Genomic DNA, 21,797 nt, shown 5'->3' on the forward strand with positions numbered 1-21,797 from the left:
GCGTGGGGGGAAGACCGACTGCTCCACAAGCCTGGCCTGGAGTCGAAACTCCATCATCTGTGTCTGTTGGGTTGCACTGACCCACTTTCCCCAGGGGGTGAGAGGCGTGGGTCCTGCTTGTAACTGCAGGAGCTTGGAGAGGTCACCGCCCTTCCCTGGGGCTCTGTTCCCCCCTTCCCCGCCATGAAAATGGCAGGGACTGAATTTGGGGCCCACCAAGCTTTGCATCTGCAGCTTCCCATCCTGTGAGTGAACTGCACTCATCTCCACCCCCACCCCCCAGGGCAGGCAGCACTAGCCGAGCACCGCATTCTAACTGCCGAGAGCCTTGGAATCTTTCTGGGGGCACCTGCCAGCCTTCACCAATCAACTCTGAGTTGGCAGTTGAGATTAAACGGACTTTTCACTCTTGGCTGAAGCCTCGGTGGGGTGAAGAGACGCAGCAGGAAGGCGCTGGAGGACTCGGCGAAGGTGACACCGCGGGGACCGGGGAGGGCTGGGACGGGGGCGGGGGGAGCTGTCCCTTTGGGACTGCCATGCCATGTCCATCACACTGGCCCCTCTTTCCGGGGAGACGCGCCCAGGTAGCTCACCTGGGCAGCCTGACATGGAGCCCAGTGGAGAACGGAGGGGAGGGGAGGGCTCCGACTGGGACGCAGGCAGAGTGTCTGTGTCTTTCTCATGGGGGGCTCTGAACCCCAAGACCACCGTGCCGTAGAACCATAAGCGAGAGGAGCCCGGGTTCTCGGGCCGGGAGCATTAGCACCAGCTTGGACTGGCCTCCGGCTTTGCCGGCTCTGGCGGTGGTGTGGTGGGCGAGTCACCTTCCAGTCCGCAGAGCAGGGAGAAGGGCGATTTCCGTCTCGTGGTGGAGTTCACTTCGCCAGCCTTTAGTAAGAGGCTGAGGTTCCACGCACCAGGCTGTCGGCATCGGTACACCCCAGTGCCTCAGCATCCTGCACATAGGCGGTGCTCGTAACAGCTTTGGAACCAAACCCTTGCGCTTCATCTGCTCTCAGTCACCGTTCTGGAGACAGAAATGGAGGCTCAGGCAGGCTGAGTGACGCGGGCCAAGTTGCAGAGCGGGGAGGACCGGCCGTCCCCACCCCAGGGGCTCCTGCGCCCCCCGAGAGGCGCCACGATCCACACTCACCCTACGGTGCCCAGGCTCACTGCTCCGTCCCTGAGTGGAGGGTGTGGAGTGGAAACAAAATATGGGAGACCGGAAAGGAGAAACAGACAGACCCAGAGTGGGAGCTGAGGACTAGCACAGCTGCCAGACACAAACTCAGGGAGGAGGCGGGCGGACTGACGCCGCCGCCAGCCCACGTGGCCACGTGCAGAGCTAGCAAGCCACTCCGGCACTGCCTATGCTGGGGCCCGTGGAACCTGGGCCACAGTGGGCGTCCTTTGGGTGACAGAGCAAACCTCAGCACATGTGAACGAATTTACATTGACCGGGATAAAAAAGTTGAAATCACTAACGAAAGAGAGCCCCAAAGTTTTCCAAACACTTAGGAGTGAACACAGCAGAGAGGCAGGCGTGTGGCCCAGGAGTCGGGACTTCGCTTGAGACCCCTACATCCTTATCAGTGTGCCCTGCTCCGTTCCAGCTCTCTGCTAACCTGCACCTGGCAGAGGGCGGCGATGGCCCACGTGCTTGGCCGTCTGCCACTCACGTGAGAGATCCGCCCCTGGTCTCAGCCTGGCCCAGGCCTGGGTGTTGTGGGCATTTGGGGAGTGAACCATTGGCTGGAAGATCTTGTCTGTGTGTATCTCTGTCTCTCTGCCTTTCAAATAACATTTTACAAAATTAAAACACACTTCTAAACAGGCTGGGTCAAAAGGACTGTCTCAAGGGACATAACAACGCAATACCGAGCCAAATGGAAACACCAGTACAACAAACTGGAACTCATGAGAGGCGGCCAAAGCCGTGCTGAAAGGAAACTTCATAGCACCAATATGCCCACGTTAAACACCAAGAGCAGCTTGGGGCTGGCACCGTGGCTCACTTAGTTAATCCTCTGCCTGCGGTGCTGGCATCCCATATGGGTGCCGGGTTCTAGTCCCGGCTACTCCTCTTCCAGGCCAGCTCTCTGCTGTGGCCAGGGAGGGCAGTGGAGGATGGCCCAAGTGCTTGGGCCCTGCACCCCATGGGAGACCAGGAGGAAGCACCTGGCTCCTGGCTTCAGATCAGTGTAGCGCCGGCCGTAGCAGCCATTTGGGGGGTGAACCAGAGGAAGGAAGACCTTTCTCTCTGTCTCTCTCTCTCACTGTCTAACTCTATCTGTCAAAAAAAAAAAAAAAAAAAAAAAAGAAAAGAAAAAAAAAAGAAAAAAAGAAATGACTAAGCTTCCAGCAAGACTGACAGAAAAGGGAGAAGTCACAGATTTCTCAGGAGACCTGAATCGGACATCGCCGCACAGCTGGGTGACATGAGGGGCGCCACACAGCATGCCACGGACAACTCCGTGTGCAACGTAGCAGCAACGGACTCCTTAAAGGCCACCAACCGTCAAAACTCGTTCACCACAACACAGATGATCTGAGTGGTGACGATGCTGTAACTTAATTTGTTTTAATTTAAATCTGTAGCATGAATCCTCCTGATAAAGGAATCTACAAGCCCAGATGGTTTGGTTGGAGGAGCCTACTAAACATTTCAAGAAAAAGCAACACCAACTCCATCCATGAAAAAAAAAAAAAAAAAAAAAAAGAGAAGGAAAGGCTTCCCAGTGCATTTATGAGGCCAGCATCACCCTGAGGATAGACAAGAAGAATTGAAAAGGCGAATCCTTCACGAACACGGGGAAACAGCAAACATCTCTAAACAAAGTTTTAGCAAACTGAGCTCACAGCAGATAAAAAGCATCACAACCGCAGCAGGTGGACGTTGTTCCAGGAATGCAAAGCTAGTTCAGTTTGTAAAAGCCAGTCCATGTGATGAACCACATTGCCAGGCTAAGCAAAGCTACACAACCCACTCTCCGGTGAGTGGGCAAACCAAGCATGTCTCGAGCACACGCGGAGTAGCAGTTCTCCTGGAAGAGGCAGGAAACTGACACAGGCCGCAGCACGCATGAGCCAGGAAGACACTGTCTGACACAGGCCGCAGCACGCATGAGCCAGGAAGACACTGTCTGACAGGCCGCAGCACACATGAGCCAGGAAGACACTGTCTGACACAGGCCGCAGCACACATGAGCCAGGAAGACACTGTGCCGAGTGGAGTAAGCCAGGCACGAAAGGCAGACATAGCAAGAGTTGGAGATGGGTTGTGCATGGGAAACATCGCATGATCTAGAAACGGACACAGACAAATCGTCTGACGAAACCTGCCCTTCCCCCCCACCCCCAAGCTGTGGGGACAGAAGAGATCGACTGTGACTCATCAAGAGACCCCACAGAAACCCCTGGGCTGGCGGACAGACTGGGCGCAGAGCAGGACAAGGCCAGGAGGCCGCTCTCCCGCTCCACGTGACGTGGAGTTTCCGAGTTGCACCCCGCGGACACCCAGGAGCCCACACAGCTCAGACCACCAGCGCTGACCCCACTGGGTCCCGGCCCCTTCCAGGAAGCCCGGGAGGCCAGGTGGGTCTCCAGATTCTGCGATGTTGAATCTGCAACCCATGCACGTTAGGATACTCTCGTAACCAGCACCGAGACGTACGTACCGGAGCGCCGCACGGAGGCTATGAACTGTGGATGGGGAGGGGAAGTGACAGGCCCGAGACCACGCTGCTGTCACCCTTCACTGTGACAGCAACGTGGGCAAGGTGGACTTGATGGCCCACACCATCTCTCCAGCAATGTGACTGCCCGGGGCACGGCCCTGGTGGCGCTCCGCTCCAGCAGGGAGGGGAGGTCGCCAGGGAGGGAATCCCCCGGCTTGGCTGCCCATGGCATTTGCCTCGGACGCCGCCTCCCGTCAGATCAAGCAGCTAGAAGCTGGCCCTGCTGTGATTGCCGCTGACAGCGAGCCTCGGGCTGGCCTCGGGAGAAGTCCGGCTGTTTCGTAAGAGGGTTGCATAACTCGGCCTGCGATGTCTCTGGCTGCACCGCCTATGGATTTGGCAGGTTTCCTGGGGCGCGCTCACCACCCTGGCACCGCTGTCAGCTCAGAGCAGGTCTCACGGTGCTCGTGACCAGGGGCCTGATCCAGGAGACCAGGAGCAATTCCCTGACCCGGTTTGCGCCTCAGTTTCCTTCCCCGTTCCAGACAGGGATCAGGGCACCCAGAAAGAACAAGTGACCTCACACACGCTCCGGCCTCCGGCAGGTGTCAGGGCAGGGGCAGGGGCAGCTCTGCCGGGGGCCTGCTTCTGCCTGGTGTGGCTGGGCCATCACTGCCCCTCTCTGGGTCACTCTTTTTCCAACAGTGAGAAGATGGTGCTCCTTTAGAAACTGAACTTCCTGTACAAGGGTGAGGATGCAAAGTTTCCTTTTATGTTTGTTTTTGACTCTTTAAAACCCGACATCCTGGAACCTGCAGCAACAAACATGCAGACACACAGAAGCAGTGCCCCCCCCGGCGCCTGCACACAAGGGGCCGGTCAGCCCTTCTGGGGGCCCAGTCAGAGCCTCCTGGGCAATTCCTTTGCACAGGATGAGGGTCCTAAAATGCCAAGGTCACCGTTTTAAAAAAAATGACCACTTTAGGCGTGTATCTGCAAATCTAGATTTTTCTAGATGTTCTGTGGCCTTGTTTGCAAAGTAAGCACAAGGGATGTGTGTGGTTGTGCAAATACGTATTCATAGCACACTGCTATCACATGTGTGATTCCACGTGTGGGAACTCCTCGTAGGGTATTTTTTTTTTAATTGGAGAGGCAGAGGGAGAGACAGACCGACAGATGATGCTCCCATTTGCTGGTTCACTTCTTCTTCTTCTTCTTCTTTTTTTTTTTTTTTTTTTGACGGGCAGAGTGGACAGTGAGAGAGAGAGAAAGGTCTTCCTTTTGCCATTGGTTCACCCTCCAATGGCCACCATGGCCGGCACACTATGGCCGGCGCACCGCACTGATCCGAAGCCAGGAGCCAGGTGCTTCTCCTGGTCTCCCACGTGGGTGCAGGGCCCAAGCACTTGGGCCATCCTCCACTGCACTTCCGGGCCATAGCAGAGAGCTGGCCTGGAAGAGGGGCAACCAGGACAGAATCCGGTGCCCCGACAGGGACTAGAACCCCGTGTGCTGGCGCCACAGGCGGAGAATTAGCCTATTGAGCTGTGGTGCCGGCCACTGTTTCACTTCTAAAATGCCCAGAATGACCAGGCGGGGCCAAGGCCAGGGCCAGGCCAGGCAGATCTCCCATGTGGGTGGCAGGGACCCCCCCCCCCCGGCAACTTGAGCCACCACCGCTGCCTGCCAGGGTCTGCATGGTCAGGAGGCTGGCGCAGAGCCTGGAATCTGGGATCTGCAACCTGACATCTCTAGACCGCAGCTTTCCACCGAAAGATGATTCCACGCTTTGCCCCTGCCACTCAACACCCTTGTCCTGTGGGCGGCGGACAGCTCCTTCCTGTCTGCTAATTCTCTGTGCCAAGTCCCCCACCCCACCCCAAGAAAGCACCCCGGGAGAAGTCAGACTGGGACCCAGGCTCTCCAGCGTGGGACGCAGGTGTCTCGAACTGCAGTCTCAAACCACACTGTTTAGCCAAAAGCCGCCCTCCCCCACCCCGGTATTTTTAAGTGGGTTTCTCTGCTTAGCAGCAAAGTGGAAACCTCCTGCCAAGGCGGCCCCTCTGGCCCCAGGCTCGTCCTGCACCTGCTAGGCCACTGCCTCTTCTCTGCTGCAGGTCCGGTCCACACGTGTGGCGGGGTGAGGGCTGAGCCGCAGCGGGGAGGGGCCATTCTGCTTCCCCAGTGGGCGGGTGGAAGCTGGCTCTTTAGTCACGGAGTCAGAGCAGGGGCCATCCCTCTGTCCCCCAGCCGACAGCAGGTGTCTGAGGGAGGCAATGTGAAGCTGGGAGTCCCTGAGTATACTGGAGGCGTGGTTAGCACACGGGGAACGTCGGAAATGTGCGGTGACAGCAGGTCGGGGAAGTCGAGGCTGGAGGCTCCCGCTGCAGTGGGGTCTGTGGCAGGTGGCATGGCCCACATGCCTTTAACAGAGCCCACGAAAGCCCTGGCCTGGTGCAGGGGACGTGGCCGTGAAGCGCTGTGTCCAGCTCCATTGCACCACGGCCCCAGGCTTCACAGTTCGTCATGAAGCAGAAGCAAGGCAGCCACAAGTGTGCTCCACAGAGGCCGGCTCTGGGCCAAGGTCATTGGAGCACAGGGTGGGGCCGGACAGGAAGCCACCGCCTGCAGTGCACAGGGGGAGTGCTCTTCTATGGAGTGGGCAGGGTATCCAGGGCCAGGCCCCAAGAGCTTTGCTTGGTGAAGGAGACCAGGCTCTGGGCACACAGGATAGGAGAGCTGTCCCGGCTGCGGCTTCCTGCCGGAGTGGGCTGTGAATGCTGAGAGCCGTGGTCAGCTGAGCTGGACCTGAAGGTCCCAGGGCTGAGGCTTCTCCAGGGTGTCATCAACTAGAGATACGGCAGAGGGCGCCCTCCGGGTTCACACACAGCCACAGTGCAGGGGGCTGTGGCTGGGTCTGGCCTCAGACAAACACAGGGGAGCCTTCCCCAGCAGGGGGTGGAGGCAGCCTCCAGCAGCCCTGGCCGAGGCACAGGGCGTGGCCTGGTCAGGGGGCCACTGTCTCTCCCCTCTACGGATCTCAGGTAGCTGTGGCTCCCATATTCCTTTGGGAGAGAAAAGCCGAACACAGGGCTTGGCAGAGAATCTGTGCTCCAGGGCTCTCAAAGCCAACGGCACTGGGGCAGGTTCTGGAGGAGCTGGAGGAGGTGCAGTGAGGCGGCGGATCCAGCACAGGCTTTGCTCAAGGGCAGGCCTGGCTTCAAGTTCAAGTGCGGCCAGTGATTAGCTGTGAGGCCTTGGGAAGGTAACTCACTCGAATTTCCTGATTCGTATGTGGCCGCACTGACCCCAGGCTCTGAGAGACCACGCGTGGGAGGCCACGGAACACTGCTCTGAGCAGGCATGCCGTGCGGTGTCTCCGGCCCATGTTCCTGCCTCTCCTCCTTCCTCCTGTCTGTCTCTTCCTTCCTTCTCTCTCTCTTCTAAAAGGACTTGGTGGAAGAACAGCCCACTTGAAGAGCTGTTTTATTTCCATTTCATTTGAAATGCAGACAGAGAGAGAGAGAGAGAGATCTTCCATCGGCTAGTTCACTCCCCAAAGGCCCACCACAACCAGGGCTGGGCCAGGCCAAAGCCAGGAACCAGGAGCTCCAACCAGGTTTCCTGCACGGATAGCAGGGGCCGTGCACTTGAGCCATCACCTTCTACTCCGAGGATGCGCGTTAACAGGAAGCTGGGCCTGGACATGGAGCCGGCCGGGACTTGAGCCAGGTGCTCTGTTACACCAAGCTCTCACCCCCGTGGAGAGACTGCTTCGGAGGCTGACATGACTCCCACAGAGCTTGCCTGCCAGTTGCGGAGATATCTTGTGGGCTAAGAAATGGGGAGACATTGCCAGAATGGGCTGTCATGACTGCAAGTGCAGGGGGCCCTTGGATGAAGCTGAGACGCCAGCAGGGCGGCTCAGAAATGTCTCACTGCTCTTAGGAGAGAGAGGCTGCTCCAGGGACAGGGACCCGCATGGCGCAGGCGCCGATACAGGCCATCCCGGGAGTGGACCGGGGATGCTTGAAGTCATTCTCTGGGCAGCCGACTGTGTGGATGCTGGCAAGTGGGTATCGGCTTGGAATACCCTTCAGCCTCTGTGCAGAAGGCAAGCAGGGAACAGTGAGGGGCACCGGGCAAGGGCCTAACCTGGTGACCACAAGGCATCGGGGGTCTCTCCAGCCGTGCGTGCCAGGAGGTCAGCAGCAGGAAGGATGCTTCTGGCCCAGACCCACAGGGTGGGCTGGGATGAGCTGCAGAAACCTTTGGCCCCCGACATCTCGCCCGTGCAGAGGCTGCCACTGCCAGGAATGTTCCAGGCCACCCCAGTCCATGAGCACCGCCGTCTCGTGTCTCATCAGCTCTTCCCCAACCCCCACAGCAGGGGAAGAGGCACGGGAAAGCAGCACTGGCTTTGCAGGGCTGAGGTTGAGCTACAGCTTCCCGGTGCCCTGCGGCCTCCAGACCCTTCACCCTCAGGCCAGAGGGGGCGGTGGCTTGGAGTCAGGCCACTGTGGGCAGGTGTCTCGTCCCCACGGCAGCTGTCTATTGGCCAGAGGAGGGGGTGGGGCCATCACTCTGGGTGGAGCCCCTGCCCTGCCTGCCAGTGCCTGCAGCCCAGGCCCGGAGATGAATGGCTGTGCTACAGAGGTGCGCTGGGCGCAGACTGTCAGCCAGGCGGACAGGCAGACAGGACCTGGAAGGAAAGGAAGGGGGAGGAAGAAGAGGAGGGGAGGAGAGAAGGCAGAGCGGGCTGGGAGAGGCTGGGAGGCGTGAGAGGGGCCCACGGAGCTGGCTGGCACGGAGGCCTCACCCATTAGCATTTCCCAGGCAGCCTCCCTTGCGGTCGGCCTCACCTTCCTGGCCAGGGGAGGCAGGGCCAGTGCCGGCCCCGGGCTCCCTCGCTCGCTCACTCACAGCGGCCCTGCTTGCAGCCCTGCCGGCGTTGGCACGGTGACAGTAGCCAAGTGTGCAAACTTGTGCCATTGTCCCCAGGCCAGGGGGAGCCATGGAGACTGGCTAATATGACACAGGAAAATGTTTGCTGATGGCAATTCTATGGGCTTTGTCCACCTCTTTCTCCATCATGACGACTCGATTTAAGTCCCTAACTGTTTGACTACAAATGCAAGGGGACCGTGCAACGCCACCCTTTTGTCCAGCCGCGCTGAATGGGCAATTCAGGCTTTGTGCAGCTCAATTGAGGGAGCAAACATAAAGACAAGATTCCTGAGAGCCCCGGCTCCCTTCCCATGGATATCCCGGCACCTCGTTAGAGGCCCTTCCCCGGCCACCTTTCCCGACACCCAGGGACCTCCCCGCTTGGCGGGTGCTCCAGCACCCCAGCGCTTGGGGATCCCAGCAGGTGGCGGGGGCGAGGGTGCTGGAGAGAGACAGAGAGGCAGAGACAGAGACAGAGAGGACCACTCAGCACTCAAGGACAGCGGGGAGAGCAGCCCGCCCCAGCTTACCCCGTCCAATTGTCTGTCTGCAGTGGAGCATGGCAGCTGCAGGCCTGGGGTCTTTTAGGGGAGGCTTGCGCGCCGCTCTGCATCGGGCCCAGCCCCTCCTTGCTCCTGGACATTAGACCCGCGTGCGCGCGCACGCACACACACACACACACCCTCACATACTCCCCCGCCCCCTCGAGAAACCAGGGAACCGAGGTCAAGGGGAGGAGGGGCGTGGAGGCCGAGCAGAGTGGGGCTGAAGGGTAGAACTTTACCGGGGAATGATGGCATTGGGGAGCTGTCTTTTTTGTGACGGTCCCCATGGTGACAATTTGTGCCGGCAAAGAATGTGGGAACGGGGCGCCGCCGCCTGATTGGGATGCTTTGTGTCTGGAGAGGCGCTCCTGATTGGCCTGAGGGCCCCCCAGCTCCGGGGAGTCGTCCTCCATTCAGCCCACTCAAGGGCTGCACAACTGCCTGCAGCCCCACGGAGCTCGGCCGGCCGCGCCGGGCCTGCCCCAGGTCTGCGGCGGGGAACCTGCCGGGCCACGCTGGCCGGGGCCCGGGGCCCGCACCTTCGGTCAGTGTGGAGGCCCGCAGGCTCCGGCCCGGCTGGGTGGGGGGGCGTGGGGCAGGCTGGGGCCGGGGGGAGGGGTGAGGTGCTGCGGGCGGCGGCCGGCCTAGGAGCATGAAATTGCTGCAGATGCTTTGGCGGGGGAGCCTGCGAGGCAGGGCTGGAGGAAGTGCAGACAGGGGTCCTGCCTCTGGTCCTGCGTGAGAGTCGGGGGTGGAGCGTGGGGACTGGGAAGGGGGGCTGATGCTGGCAGGGCTGGGGGCGGGGTGGGGGGGGAGGAGGAGGCCACCGCCAGGGAGAAAGGGGGCTTGGCTTTCTCTAAAGTGCAGCCTTGGCCCCAGCTGGAGACATGCAGACCTCGGCGGCGGCGGCAAAGTTGTGCGCGTTGGCAGCGCGGCGTGTGGCTGGCGGGGCCGAGACCTGGGCTCCAGCCCCAGCAAGGCCACCTATGGCTGGGTCGCCTCGGGCCAGCGGCTTGACCTCTCTGAGCCTCCGCTGCCAGAAATGTGCAACAAATTCAGAAAGGCTGCGCAAGGCTGTTCGCACCTGTCCCCGTCACAGTGGCTCAGGAAATGCCTGGCGACAGGAGCAGGTGTTCCGCTTGCCCAGGGCTCTGCTCGGGGGCCACGGGGGCTCCGGGGACACTGTAGCCAGGTGGTGTGGCCCATGGGCAGGCAGGGCGGGGTGTGGCTGCTCAGAGAGACCCCCAACGGCCTGTCGTGTCCCCCAGGTCAGCTCCCTACAGAGCACCCCCCTTCATGGAAAGCCCCGCGCAGTGGTCCCCTGGTGATGGCATCCGACAGTGAAGTGAAGATGCTGCTGAACTTTGTGAACCTGGCATCCAGCGACATCAAGGCCGCCCTGGACAAGTCCGCGCCCTGCCGCCGCTCCGTGGACCACCGCAAGTACCTGCAGAAGCAGCTCAAACGCTTCTCCCAGAAGTATTCGCGGCTCCCGCGGGGCCTGCCCAGCCGAGCCGCTGAGCCCCACCTGAAAAGGGGGCCCGAGGACCGGCCGGGGAGGCTGCTCCTCGATTCCTGCCCCGATTCCAGCCCCGGCTGCAAGGAGAAGGCCCTGGGGAGCGCTCTCCCGGAGGAATGCCTCTTCCACGAGCAGGCCCTGCAGGGGCAGGATCCAGAAGCTGCCAGGCCTGGCCAGGTGCCCATGCGGAAAAGACAGCTGCCTGCGTCCTTCTGGGAAGAGCCGAGGCCCACCCACAGCTACCCCCTGGGGCTGGAGGGGGGACTGGGCCCCAGGGAGGGAGCTCCCTATGAGGGTAAAAAACACTGCAAGGGCTTGGAGCCCTTGGGGCCCGAGACGGCCTCGGTGCCTCTGTCCCCGAGGGCCCTGGCTGACAAGGAGTTGCTCAAGATGCCGGGGATCCCCCTGGTGGGCCGGGTCAATGCCTGGAGCTGCTGCCCCTTCCAGTACCATGGACAGCCCATCTACCCCGGCCCTCCGGGGGCCCTGCCCCCGAGCCCCGTGCCCAGCCTGGGCCTGTGGCAGAAGAGCCCCGGCCGCCCTGGGGAGCTGAGCCACTTCTGCAAGGACGTGGATGGCCTGGGGCAGAAAGTGTGCAGGCCCGTGGTTCTCAAGCCCATCCCCACCAAGCCGGCCATGCCCCCACCCATCTTCAATGTCTTTGGCTACCTCTAGCTTGGCCAGGAAGGCCTCGGCCCCCACCTCCCACCTGCAGGAGTGTGGGGGCCCCAAGGGCTGTTCTCGAGGGGGGCTGGACAGTGTTAGGGGGCCTCCTGGGCATTCCAAATGCCCCCTCCCTTTGTGGCGGGTGGCAGAGGGCAGGATTGGAGGGGTGCTCCTCACTGGCTTAGCTGTCGAGACCTTGGGAGCTGTGGGGCTGGGCTCGGCTGGCCCCTCCCCAACCGGGCCAGAGCCCAAGAGATCACTCCCCTGCCCCACCAAGATGGCAAGCAGCGGGACTCGGTCGATCCTTGCTCGCGGGCCAACCTTACGCCAGTTCCGCATCTGTTCAGCCGTCAGCCACTGTGTGAGCCAATGCCAGTTCTTTTTGTTCGTTGTAAATATTAAGACAGTTAAAAGAATAAAGACACTTCTGCAGTTTCCACATCTTGGGTGTCGTGAGGTTGAACGGTCCCTAGGCCTAAGGGGGCACAGGCTGCACCCAGGCCGAGGGCCCAGGGCTGCTTGTGGCTGAGACTGGCAGGGGAGGCTGGGGGTGGCCCGGAGCCTCAGAGGTGTCTGGGGGCCAGGAAGGAGGTAGGAGCAGAGCTGGGAGGAACTGTCCATAGGGTCCCTGAGGGTCCAAACAGCTCTGGCACCAGGGGAGGCAGGGGCGGGGCTGAACACTTCTTGGCCGAACCCTCTTCCCCAGCTGCAGGATGCTGCCGGGCCCCTCTGCTGTGACTCCTGCTGTGGCTAAGGCAGTGTCAGAGCAGGGGAGGGGCCGGCCGGTGAGCTCAGGCCCCGCAGGAGTTGGGCATTTTGAGGACAAAGCAGGTGGCCCCCTCAGATTGTTCCTCTTTAAAACACGCTCATTGGTTCAGTGTCCTTGGGTAAGAAAATTAAAACAACAGAACCGAAGCCACAGCCCCAGGCTCACCCAGACTCCTGCGCTCCCGGCTGCCCAGGCTCCTCCCCGGAGTGTTGAGCTCGGCTGGGATGGCGCACAGGGCCACGCTCAGCCATCATGCCCTCAGCATTCCAGAGACGGGTGCCTGGTCTGTGCCGGGGCCCACAGTGACAGCCCCGCCCTGCCCAGCGCCTGGATCTCCTGGGTGGAAGAGATCTGTGCCTGTGAGGACACTGTAGGCTGTAACATGGCCTGAGAAATGGCGTGAGTTGGCCTGATGCCTGCCCCCAGCCCATGGGCACCTGATAACTCATGGGCCAGCCCCGTCTGCATTAGCCCACCCTCATCTGCCACCTTGCAGTCCCTTCTGATCCGCTGCTGCCCTAGAGGGAAAGGCCCTCCCTCGGCTGAGTCTCCCTTGACGGCTGAACTTGAACTTCTGGAACTTGGCAGCTGTCCCCCAGGCCCTCAGGGTTGGGCAGTTCCGGTGTGTGTGTGGTGGGACGTGGCAGGTGCAGTTTTGGGGGGATTTCTTCAGGACCCCTGCAGCTCTACCTGGTGAATGGGAAGGCAGCCCAGGGCTGGGGCCAACCACTGGGAACTGGAATCCCAGGGACCTGTGTGTGCACGTCCCTTCCCCTTGGGGGGCTGTTTCCATCTCAGCCCCGTTTGGCCTGTGACGGCTGGGAAGGCTACTCCTCCCCATATGGACACCAGCACGTGCTAATTCCATGGAGACCAGTGTGTCAGAGCCAGCAGGACCACCCTGTACAGATGAGGGGAGCAAGCCAACAGCAGTGCCACCCACCCCTCGCTTGACCCCCTGAAGGCCAGAAACTACCTGCCTAAGACTCTACCGCAGTCTCTCGGCCAGGCGGCCCCCGGGCTGTGGCTGCAGACGGCCTGCACCCCAGTGACTTCAGTGGCAGGCCCAGAGAACCTGAGCACGCGCACCACTGCTGCCCACTCGCCTCACGTGAGGACCCGGGGGCCGACAGTGGCCAGGGCTTGGGGCACGGCCAAGTTCAGTGCCTCTGCAGGGCTGACCAGGGCCATCTCTCCGGCACTGCTGCTCATAGCAGCCAGTATTTAGATGCCCCCTACACACTGGCCCATGCCCTGCCCCATCCCCAACTCCCTCCCCAGTGTCTCAACTTCTGTGGCAGGTGAGCAGGATGTGAAAAGAGCACGCCAGGAGAGGCACGGGCAAGACAGCCCCAGGTGTCGGCAGACTGGGGGACACCGTCGCCTTGCCTGTGATGAAGCTCCTGTTTCCATGGCGACTGAAGCAGGGTAGACAGCTGGGCCCTGGGATCTGTCCTGGTGGATGAAGCCCTCGGGAAGCCCAAAGCTGCTGTGCTTGGGGGCCATGTGCCCAACCCCACGGCTGCCAGGGGCAGGCTGAGGACCTGAGGCCTGGGGGAGACCGGCGAGCGGGTTTGCCGGGCAGGAGGATGTGTGTGTGACGTTTATTGTACTCAACAAAGCCCCTCCCTCCCCCGCCAACCCAGACCCACGGGTCTCCTTAGCCCAGCCCTGGGCCACATCTTCAGAGAGAAACTCGAAGTCAAGTGGAGCGTTGCCCAGGGCAGGGAGGTCCTTCGGCCTCTCAAAGTCCTTCCGCATCCCAGGTCAGAGGCTGGGGGATCCCTGCTGGCCTGCCTTCTCCAGTCGGGACCACCTCTAGTGCTGCCCCCCGGGGAGCCCCGGGGAGGACTCGGCAGCTGGAAAGCACCCGGTTCTTCTACTGGACACTTTGTATTCTCCGCTCTGGCCCAGAGCCCCTGTGAGACCACGGTGGCCACCCCAGCTGAGAAGGACGCAACCTGCAGCCTCCTGTCACTGGCCAGGCCCCTCGGGTCTGGGGCCACAGCTGCGCCGAGACGTCGTAGGAACAGTCCGAGGGGCCGCCCGGCTGCCCAGGCCCGGTCACTGGGTGTTCTCGTACTTCAGGTATCTGATCAGCCTGCCCGGGAGCGGCAGCGTGTCCAGGAGCTTGATGCGGTATTTCCCGATGGCCTTGCGGACCCGCAGCCGGCAGAGGTGGGCCAGGGGCCTTGGAGGCTCTGCGAAAAGGAGGGGAAGACAGACGCTGCTGGCTCATCTGCAGCTGCCAGAAGGTTCGCATCCGTGACCTGGGGCCAGTGGGAGGCGCCCAGCTGACACGCTGGGTAAGACAGGGGTACCCGCCCCTGCCCACCCCCGGCCCCGCCACCTAGGGACCTGGCAAAGCACCCTCCCATGGGCCACTGATCTGCACGGCCCAAGGAAGGCAGGGGAGGGGCCACACCCACTTCTCAGGTGAGGAAACCAAGGCTTAGTGAGCTTCTGCGACTTGGACTCCCATCCCCACGTCTCAGTCTGGACCCCCAAACACAGACTGGCAAAGGGCTCAGGGTTTAACCGCCTTTGTGGAAGTCGGCTCTGGGCGCCAGCAGGTGTCCACAGGCCAGGCCGAGGGGCCTCCCCCAGGAGGCCTCCCGGCACTGGGAGTTAGGGGTGGAGCGGGTAGGGACTGGGACGTGCAGTAAGAGGGTCATTTATTTCAGTCCAGGGCACAGGCCAGGCACGGAGAAGGCATCTGTCCAACCAAAGACCCACCCAGCCATTCAACAAGCACATACTGAGCCCCTCTGCTGGGCCTAGTCCTGGGTGGGAGCCAGAGACGGGGAGGCACCCACACAGGACCTCTGTGGGCAAGGCTCCCACACAAGATGGGGCACCCAAGCAGGTCCCGCGGGGTGGGCAAGACAGCGCCAGGTGAGGAAGGGAGGCAGGGGCCTCCAGCAGGTGCCCAGCCAAGGGGGCCAAGGCAGGCCGGGCCAAGTGCCGCCCAGCCAGGGCGCCCACACCCAGCACTGTTTCTTTTTTTTTTTTTTCTTTTCTTTTCTTTTCTTTTCTTTTCTTTTCTTTTCTTTTCCTTTCTTTTCCTTTTTCTTTCTTTTCCTTTCTTTTCCTCTTTCTTTCTTTCTTTCTTTCTTTCTTTCTTTCTTTCTTTCTTTCTTTCTTTCTTTCTTTCTTTCTTTCTTTCTTTCTTTCTTTCTTTCTTTCTTTCTTTCTTTCTTTCTTTCTTTCTTTCTTTCTTTCTTTCTTTCTTTCTTTCTTTCTTTCTTTTGACAGGCAGAGTGGACAGTGAGAGAGACAGGGAGAAAGGTCTTCCTTTGCCGTTGGTTCACCCTCCAATGGCCGCCGCGGCTGGCGCACTGCGGCCGGCACACCACACCTATCCAAAGGCAGGAGCCAGGTGCTTCTCCTGGTCTCCCATGGGGTGCAGGGCCCAAGCACTTGGGCCATCCTCCACTGCACTCCCGGGCCACAGCAGAGAGCTGGCCTGGAAGAAGGGCAACTGGGACAGAATCCGGCGCCCCAACCAGGACTAGAACCTGGTGTGCCGGCACCACAAGGCGGAGGATTAGCCTATTGAGCCACGGCGCTGGCCCCAGCACTGTTTCTGACCCTTCCCCTGCCCTTCGTGAAGCTCAGCACCTCTCCCCTGCGGCTGGAGGCAAAAGGCCACTGGAGGGCAGAGGACATCCAGCTGGGAAGGCTGAGCTGGCCAGTGAACGGCCCGCCTCCCAGAGCCCATCTGATGTCAACTCAGAAGCCAATGGTGTCAAGGTCAATGTCTTGGCATTCAAGAAAAAAGCAGACGGAGTGCACTTTGCAGGTGGAAGGTGGGCTCTAAGGTCACCGAAACAGCTCTCGGTGAAGAGCCATTTGTTCTGCCTGTCAATGAACATTGACACCACACGAAAAGCCTCCACCTGTTTCCCCAGGGCCACCGTGGAGTAGGAAGGGACCACCCTTCCTTAGGCAAGGGAGGAGAGGACGGAGCAGGTGGGACCGCTATCCCGGCACAGATCACCGCACCCTCTAGTGGCCAAGGATCGCAGTGACAGCATCTTTGGATGACTTCAGCACCACGCCGGGTGAGTGGGCAGCTCAGTGCAGCCTCTCCAGTCGCTGCCCCAGTGACTGGCAAAGGCCTCAGTGCTTTCCAGGCAGCTGTGCAAATGAGAGACCCTGCAGCAGGTCTCTATCAATGAGCAAGAAGCCAGTGAGTCAGAGCCGAGGCGCGAGGGATGGTGCCCAAGGCAGCACGGTCTCAGGGCACACAGGCGGAAGGGCCTGCCGGAGTCACTGCTAGACAAGGGAGGTTTATGAACCAGCGGAAGTGGTACCACCTGGAACCTGAAAACGTGGGCCCTCAGCCCCGGCCTGCTCAAGCCAGGAAGCTGCACTTTTATTTGCTTTTAATGAGTTACTTATTTATTTGAAAGGTAGAGTTACAGAGAGAGACATATACACACAGATATTCCATCCACTAGTTCACTCCCCCAAATGGCCAGAGTGGTCAGGGCTGGACCAGGCCAAAAAACAGGAATCTGGGGCTCCATCCGGGTCTCCCGTGTGGGTGTCCGGCACAAGCACTTGGGCCATCCTCTGCTGCCTTGCCAACTGCCTTAGCAGAAAGCTGGATGGTAAGCAGAGCAGCCAGGACTCCAACTGGCACTCACGTGGGAGGCCGCCGTCACAGGCAGCGGCTTCACCTGTGTGCCACAGCACCGGTCCCAGGAAGCTGCAGGCTAAGCGTCACATGCTTCCTGGGCACCCTCCAGCTTGGGATGCCCTGTACCGCCATGCCCTCCCCCACCCCACCACCTTGCCTCCCAGGGACCAGAAACCTGGGCCACAGGGGCAGGTGCTGGGTGCAGCAGTTAGATGCCACTGGGGACACTCACATCCCACATCAGAGCGCCTGGGTTCGAGCCCAGCTCCGTTCCTGATTCCAGCTTCCTGCGATGCACACACTGGGAGGCGGCAGGTGACGGCTCACGTACCTGGGTCCCTGCTGGCCACTTGGGAGACCTGGATGGAGTTCCCAGATCCTGATTTCAGCTTGGCCGAGCTCCAGCTATTGTGGGTATTTGGGGGAGTACACCAGCAGGTGGAAACTACCTTCTCTCTCTCTCTCTCCTCTCTCTGCCTTGCAAATAAATAAAAACTTAAATCTATTCATGTTTTAAAAAGCAACATGGAAAGATTCAGTGGCGGGACTCAGTGGGGCCGGGGAAGGGGGAGCTGGTCAGACCTGGGTTCGAATCTCAGCTCCACCACTGCCTGGCCCAGGCAACACGCCCCCATGAAGGTCAGTTTCCTTTTCAACTATTCCAGGAGTCACAGACAGACAGCTGGGACCCACAGCCTGGCACAGCCTTGGGTGGCGGCGGCGGCGGCGGCGGCGGCGGCACAGCCCCTACCTGCCTTCTCCTTGATCACAGCCCAGTCCTCGTAGCTGTCGATGTGCTCCTTGAGCCGCGAGCACAGCTGCACGTTGCCCACGTAGTCCAGCAGCACGTCGATGATGGGCCCCGCCCAGCGGCTCACCTCGGGTGCAGACAGGAACTCGCAGAACTGCAAGCGGGCACACATCAGGGTCGGGGGTGAACTCATCTTCCAGATGGAGCCCTGGGGCCAGGGACGAGGAAGGACCCTGGGCGCAGCTCCGGAAAACCCACGCCCCTCCAAGCCAGCCCTCGGAGCCTCGACTTCCTTGTCTATAAAGTGGGTGTATGAACATGGTAGGATGCCCACGGATGCCCATCGGTCACCCTGACCTCCAAGACAAGCGGGTTCTCACTTCCTTTTGAGTGCTGACCGTTGCAGCCACAGCAGCGACCCGCCCTGCCTCAGAGGCGCTGGCTTTGCTCCCACCTCACATCACTTCCAGGGGGTGGTCAGGGCAGGGCAGGTAGAGCGCCCACACCCCGACTCCTCTGGGGGTTCCTTCAGCTCCCCCGCCCCTGGTGAAACCAACTGAGGAGTTGCACCGAGCTCCACCAGCAGGGCTGGGGAAGCTATCAATGATGTCACTCGTGGGCCACTCAAAAGTTAGCCTGCTCCAGATAGACTGGACTTCGGGTCCCGCCTGCGGTTGTCTAGGCAGGGCCAGACCACATGGTTTCGCGGGCCGTGGCGGTCCGGACGCCCCCCTTCCCCCGCAGCACACACACCCAGGCTCCGCCGGCTCCAAAGCAGACGGGCGCAGTCTATGCCTTCCGAAGCGCATCGCCGCTTCGCCCCGACTGCCCCGTGCTCCGCAGATGCCCACCCTCCCGCCGCCGCGTGTGCCCCGCTAGCCCGCACCGCCTCCGGAGCGCGCCAGCCCCCGCCCCCCGACTACACCGCCCCTGGAGCGCGCGCGCCGCCCACCTGCACCGCGCCGGGCGCCTTGTCGCCGGCGGGGGCGTCGTTGAACCTGCTGGAGGGCTGCGGGGCGGGCGGGTGCGGGCCGTTGCCGTAGAAGCAGGAGAAGCAGGGCTCGCCGTCGCAGCCCAGGTCCATGAGGAACTTGAGCAGGGACAGGCACTTCATGGCGAACATGATGGTGGCGGGGAAGGCGGTGGGGTGCGTGGCGATGTAGGCGTCGATGTTGGCGCCGTGGTCCAGGAGCAGCTGCATGGTGCGCAGGCAGCCGTGGCGGATGGCCACGAGCAGCGGGCTGATCACGTCGCGGTTGGGGTCGGCGCCGGCGAGCAGCAGCAGCTCGGTGGCGTACACGTTGTTGTTGACCACTGCGAAGTAGAGCGCCGAGGTGCGCCGGTCCTCATAGAGGCGCGCGCGCTCGGGCGCCAGCAGCGCGTTCACGTCGAAGCGCGCGGCCAGCAGCGCCTCCAGCACCGCGTCGTGGTTGCGCTCGGCCGCCAGGTGCAGCGGGCTGATGCCGCTCCTGCGAATGCGCGTGCGGCTCGTCACCGGCAGCAGCATCTGCACGATCCTGCGGGCGGGGCGGGGGGGGGGGGGGCGTGAGCCACGGGGCGGCGGCGGAGCGCGCCCAGGGGCCAGCAGCGCGCGCGGAGCTGCCCTGGGGAACCGTGGGTCTGCTTCCGTCCCCACTTCACAGGTGAGAAAACTGTGGCTGGGAGAGGTTGAGCCACCTTCCCCAAGCCACACTAGCCGGCCAGGGGCGGAGCCATGCATCAGACCCACGTCCCCTAGCCTCGAAAGTCTGATTTCTTAAAAACCTCAAGATTCTCCCGCTGACTTATTTCTGATGTTTCGCAGTTCAGCTGGTAGAATTGATTAGAAGGCCTGCAAACCCAGTGAATGCCCAGGGAAGCAGTGGGTCCTGCCCCTGCCCTGCCTGGGGAGGGTGGACAGGGACAGCCACGGCCGAGAGCCCATCGTGCACCTGCTGGTCTCATCCCTACAACCCACGGACCACCCCACCTCTCATCCTTCCCACTTGAGCCAAATCAAGGCTCACAGAGTCGAAGGGGACACACTGGGACCTGGGCCCTCTTCTGACTCCAGCCCTGGGCCGTCCTGCACCCCCGTCTCGCTGTCCTGGGGGCCCTGGTGCAGCCCGGGTTGGGGGGGCACAGCAGGGGGTAAAGAGGTCTGGCTCTGCCAGTCCTGCCCCAGCCCCCCATCAGCGGCTGTGATCGCAAAGCTGCTTGCACCCCTTCCCGAGACTCAGCGCCTCCTCCCTTGGAGGCTGACTCCAGCCTGTCCCCGCCTCTCCACTGCGCCCCTGGCCTGGCCAGCCTGGTCAGCCGCTGCTGAGGCTTGGAGCTACCTGCAACCCTGGCTCATCTCCCTCCCGCTGACTTAGGCACAGACCTCAGGTGGTCACCAATATCACTGTTAGGTCCTCCCAGCAGCCCCGTGGGTACTAGAATCACCCTCAGTTTCCAGACGAGGACCTGAAAGCCCAGAGAGGGCATGTGACTTCCCCCAGGGACACACAGCCAGCAAGCAATGGGGCGGGGAGGATTGGAGTGCTGGCAGTTCGGTCCGTGAGGCTTAACCACTCCTCCACTTCTGTGTGGCACCGAGGGAGACAGCTCACACATCGTGGACTTGTGCTGTCCTTTTTTACAGCCTGGTAACTTGCTTGCACCCATTCACCTTCATAGTAGCCCCGTGGGGCAGCCAGAGCTGCTCTGTGGCCTTCTTTGTAGCCGAGGGGCTACAAAGAAGTGAAGTGAGAGATCACAGGGTGTGGACCGGCCCCGGGGCTTGACCCTAGGACACTGAACCCCTCCCCTCGTCTTCACCCCCTGCCCTTGCCACACACTCCCAGGCCCCTAATCCGCCCCATCCCTGCTGGTAGGTGACCGCCCAGCCCTGTGTGGGGCCCCATGGAGGTGGCTGTGGGGAGGAGAGCAGGTGCCGCCAGGCCTGTTCCCACGCCTCTCCTCCTGGCACTGGACTTCCTGGAAATCGGATGCCAGCAGCCTCCTGCTGTGATCCCAGTGGAAAGTGTTATTATTGTTAGTGACGCTATGTTTGACCAAATTCTGCTTCTAAAACCTCAAAAGGAACCTCCCCCGCCCAGGGGGGCTAATTGCCTCCTAATTTCTATTTGTGCAGGCACCGGAGGCCTGACCTCGCTCTGCAGAGGTGCTGGTCCAAGGCAGGGCTGGGGCCTCACCCTGGACCCTGGCCATGGCCAACAAATGCTCTGTAACAGCCGTGCTGTGCCCAAGCACGGGAAAGAACAGGGAGCGGGGTGCCCCAGGCCGCGGGCCAGCCGGCTGGTGTCTCTGGCAGGTCGTGGCTGGGCTCCAGCCAACCCCGCCCACCGGAGGGAAAGTGGCAGAAATGTGGGAACTCAACCCACCGCTGCCTCTGCTCCCGGAAGCACTGTCATAAGGCAGCCGGTCATTTGGCCATTTCTGCCCATCGGAAAAGTGTGTAGCGCAGGCTGGGGTCCGGACATCCATCTGTGCAGCCCTTCATCTTACAGCGGCTAGAACTGAGGCCTAGATGTGGCGTGGGGAAGAAGCGACGTTGGACAGAAGGCAGATGGCACTCGAGGACAGCGGGCAGTGTCTGCACACATGGGGCCCAGCCTTTTTCTGATGCCCCTCTCCTCCCAGGCACGGACAGTGGCCCTGTGGTGGCCCCACTGGGCACCTGACTCCTCTCCCTCAGCTCATTTTGTGGGCTAGAGGGCCGGAGGACCAGGGGCCACCCCACAAATCGAGCTGGGGTCACCCCACTTCCCCCAGAGGCAGGTCTTGGCATCAGAGAGTGTTGCAGGCCAGAGTAGACCCTGGGAGAAGGGAAAAGTGGCCACTGCTGTGGAACCCTGGCTGTGCGGGAGGCTTGGTGCTGGCCCTCCCCATAGACCTCCCCACGCTGGAGCTGTGCCTACACCAACCAGCTGAGCCTTGCCTGACCCGGCCCAGCCAACGCAGGACAACCCAGGACAGCACCATAGCAGGTACAGTGGCGGCTGGGCCATCTATGACCTTGGGCCTCTTCTCCATAGCGGGGCCCCCTCCCCCAGTAACCGAACCTCACTCTCCTTGCCCGGGTCCTGCTGGCCCACCCAGGATTCACACTTCCTGCAGGCCCTGGCTCTAATGTCCTGCCTCAATCCGGCCTGGCGTCATGCAGTAGGCAGAGAGCTTTGTGCAGAACAGGTGTCCTGAGCAGTGTGGGGGTGCGGCACGACAGTGAGGAAATGGGGGGTCTCAGCATCAGCTGCCCCTGGGCCCCACATCTGGCTCTGGCTCTCAGCACCG

The 21,797-nt window shown here is 61.3% G+C and overlaps 2 protein-coding genes across 5 annotated transcripts in view; one reads left to right on the forward strand and one right to left on the reverse strand.

The window, feature by feature from the left end:
• The first annotated feature begins 358 nt into the window (after nucleotides 1–358).
• Nucleotides 359–12,329, forward strand: FAM181A (family with sequence similarity 181 member A). Of its 3 annotated transcripts, none has more exons than XM_008271899.5 (2): nucleotides 359–471; nucleotides 10,441–12,329. In XM_008271899.5, the coding sequence occupies exon 2, from the start codon at nucleotides 10,500–10,502 to the stop codon at nucleotides 11,364–11,366; it is 867 nt and encodes a 288-aa protein (XP_008270121.3). In that variant the 5' UTR covers nucleotides 359–471; nucleotides 10,441–10,499; the 3' UTR covers nucleotides 11,367–12,329. The 3 variants fall into 3 exon arrangements, with proteins under 3 accessions (XP_008270121.3, XP_051682079.3, XP_051682077.3); XM_051826119.3 differs by lacking the exon at nucleotides 359–471 and adding an exon at nucleotides 9,539–9,658; XM_051826117.3 differs by lacking the exon at nucleotides 359–471 and adding an exon at nucleotides 9,571–9,716.
• A 1,387-nt stretch (nucleotides 12,330–13,716) lies between these two features.
• ASB2 (ankyrin repeat and SOCS box containing 2) overlaps nucleotides 13,717–21,797 on the reverse strand; it is a 37,098-nt gene continuing 29,017 nt past the window's right edge. For both annotated transcript variants that reach the window (XM_051839133.3, XM_089322730.1), the window contains 3 exons: nucleotides 18,475–19,039; nucleotides 17,523–17,676; nucleotides 13,717–14,327 (listed from right to left, as the gene is read on the reverse strand). In XM_051839133.3, the coding sequence (XP_051695093.2) occupies nucleotides 14,191–14,327; nucleotides 17,523–17,676; nucleotides 18,475–19,039 (856 nt within the window). In that variant the 3' untranslated portion in view covers nucleotides 13,717–14,190. The remainder of the gene's footprint in view (nucleotides 14,328–17,522; nucleotides 17,677–18,474; nucleotides 19,040–21,797) is intronic.

Source organism: Oryctolagus cuniculus, chromosome 20 (genome assembly GCF_051225735.1).
Source record: "Oryctolagus cuniculus isolate XC-2025 breed Fujian yellow rabbit chromosome 20, ASM5122573v1, whole genome shotgun sequence".
Classification (NCBI taxonomy): Eukaryota; Metazoa; Chordata; class Mammalia; order Lagomorpha; family Leporidae; genus Oryctolagus; species Oryctolagus cuniculus.

What these genes read in the sequence shown, in the direction of transcription:
- FAM181A (XM_008271899.5), top strand. Translation starts at nt 10,500, where the DNA reads ATGGCATCCGACAGTGAAGTGAAGATGCTGCTGAACTTTGTGAACCTG.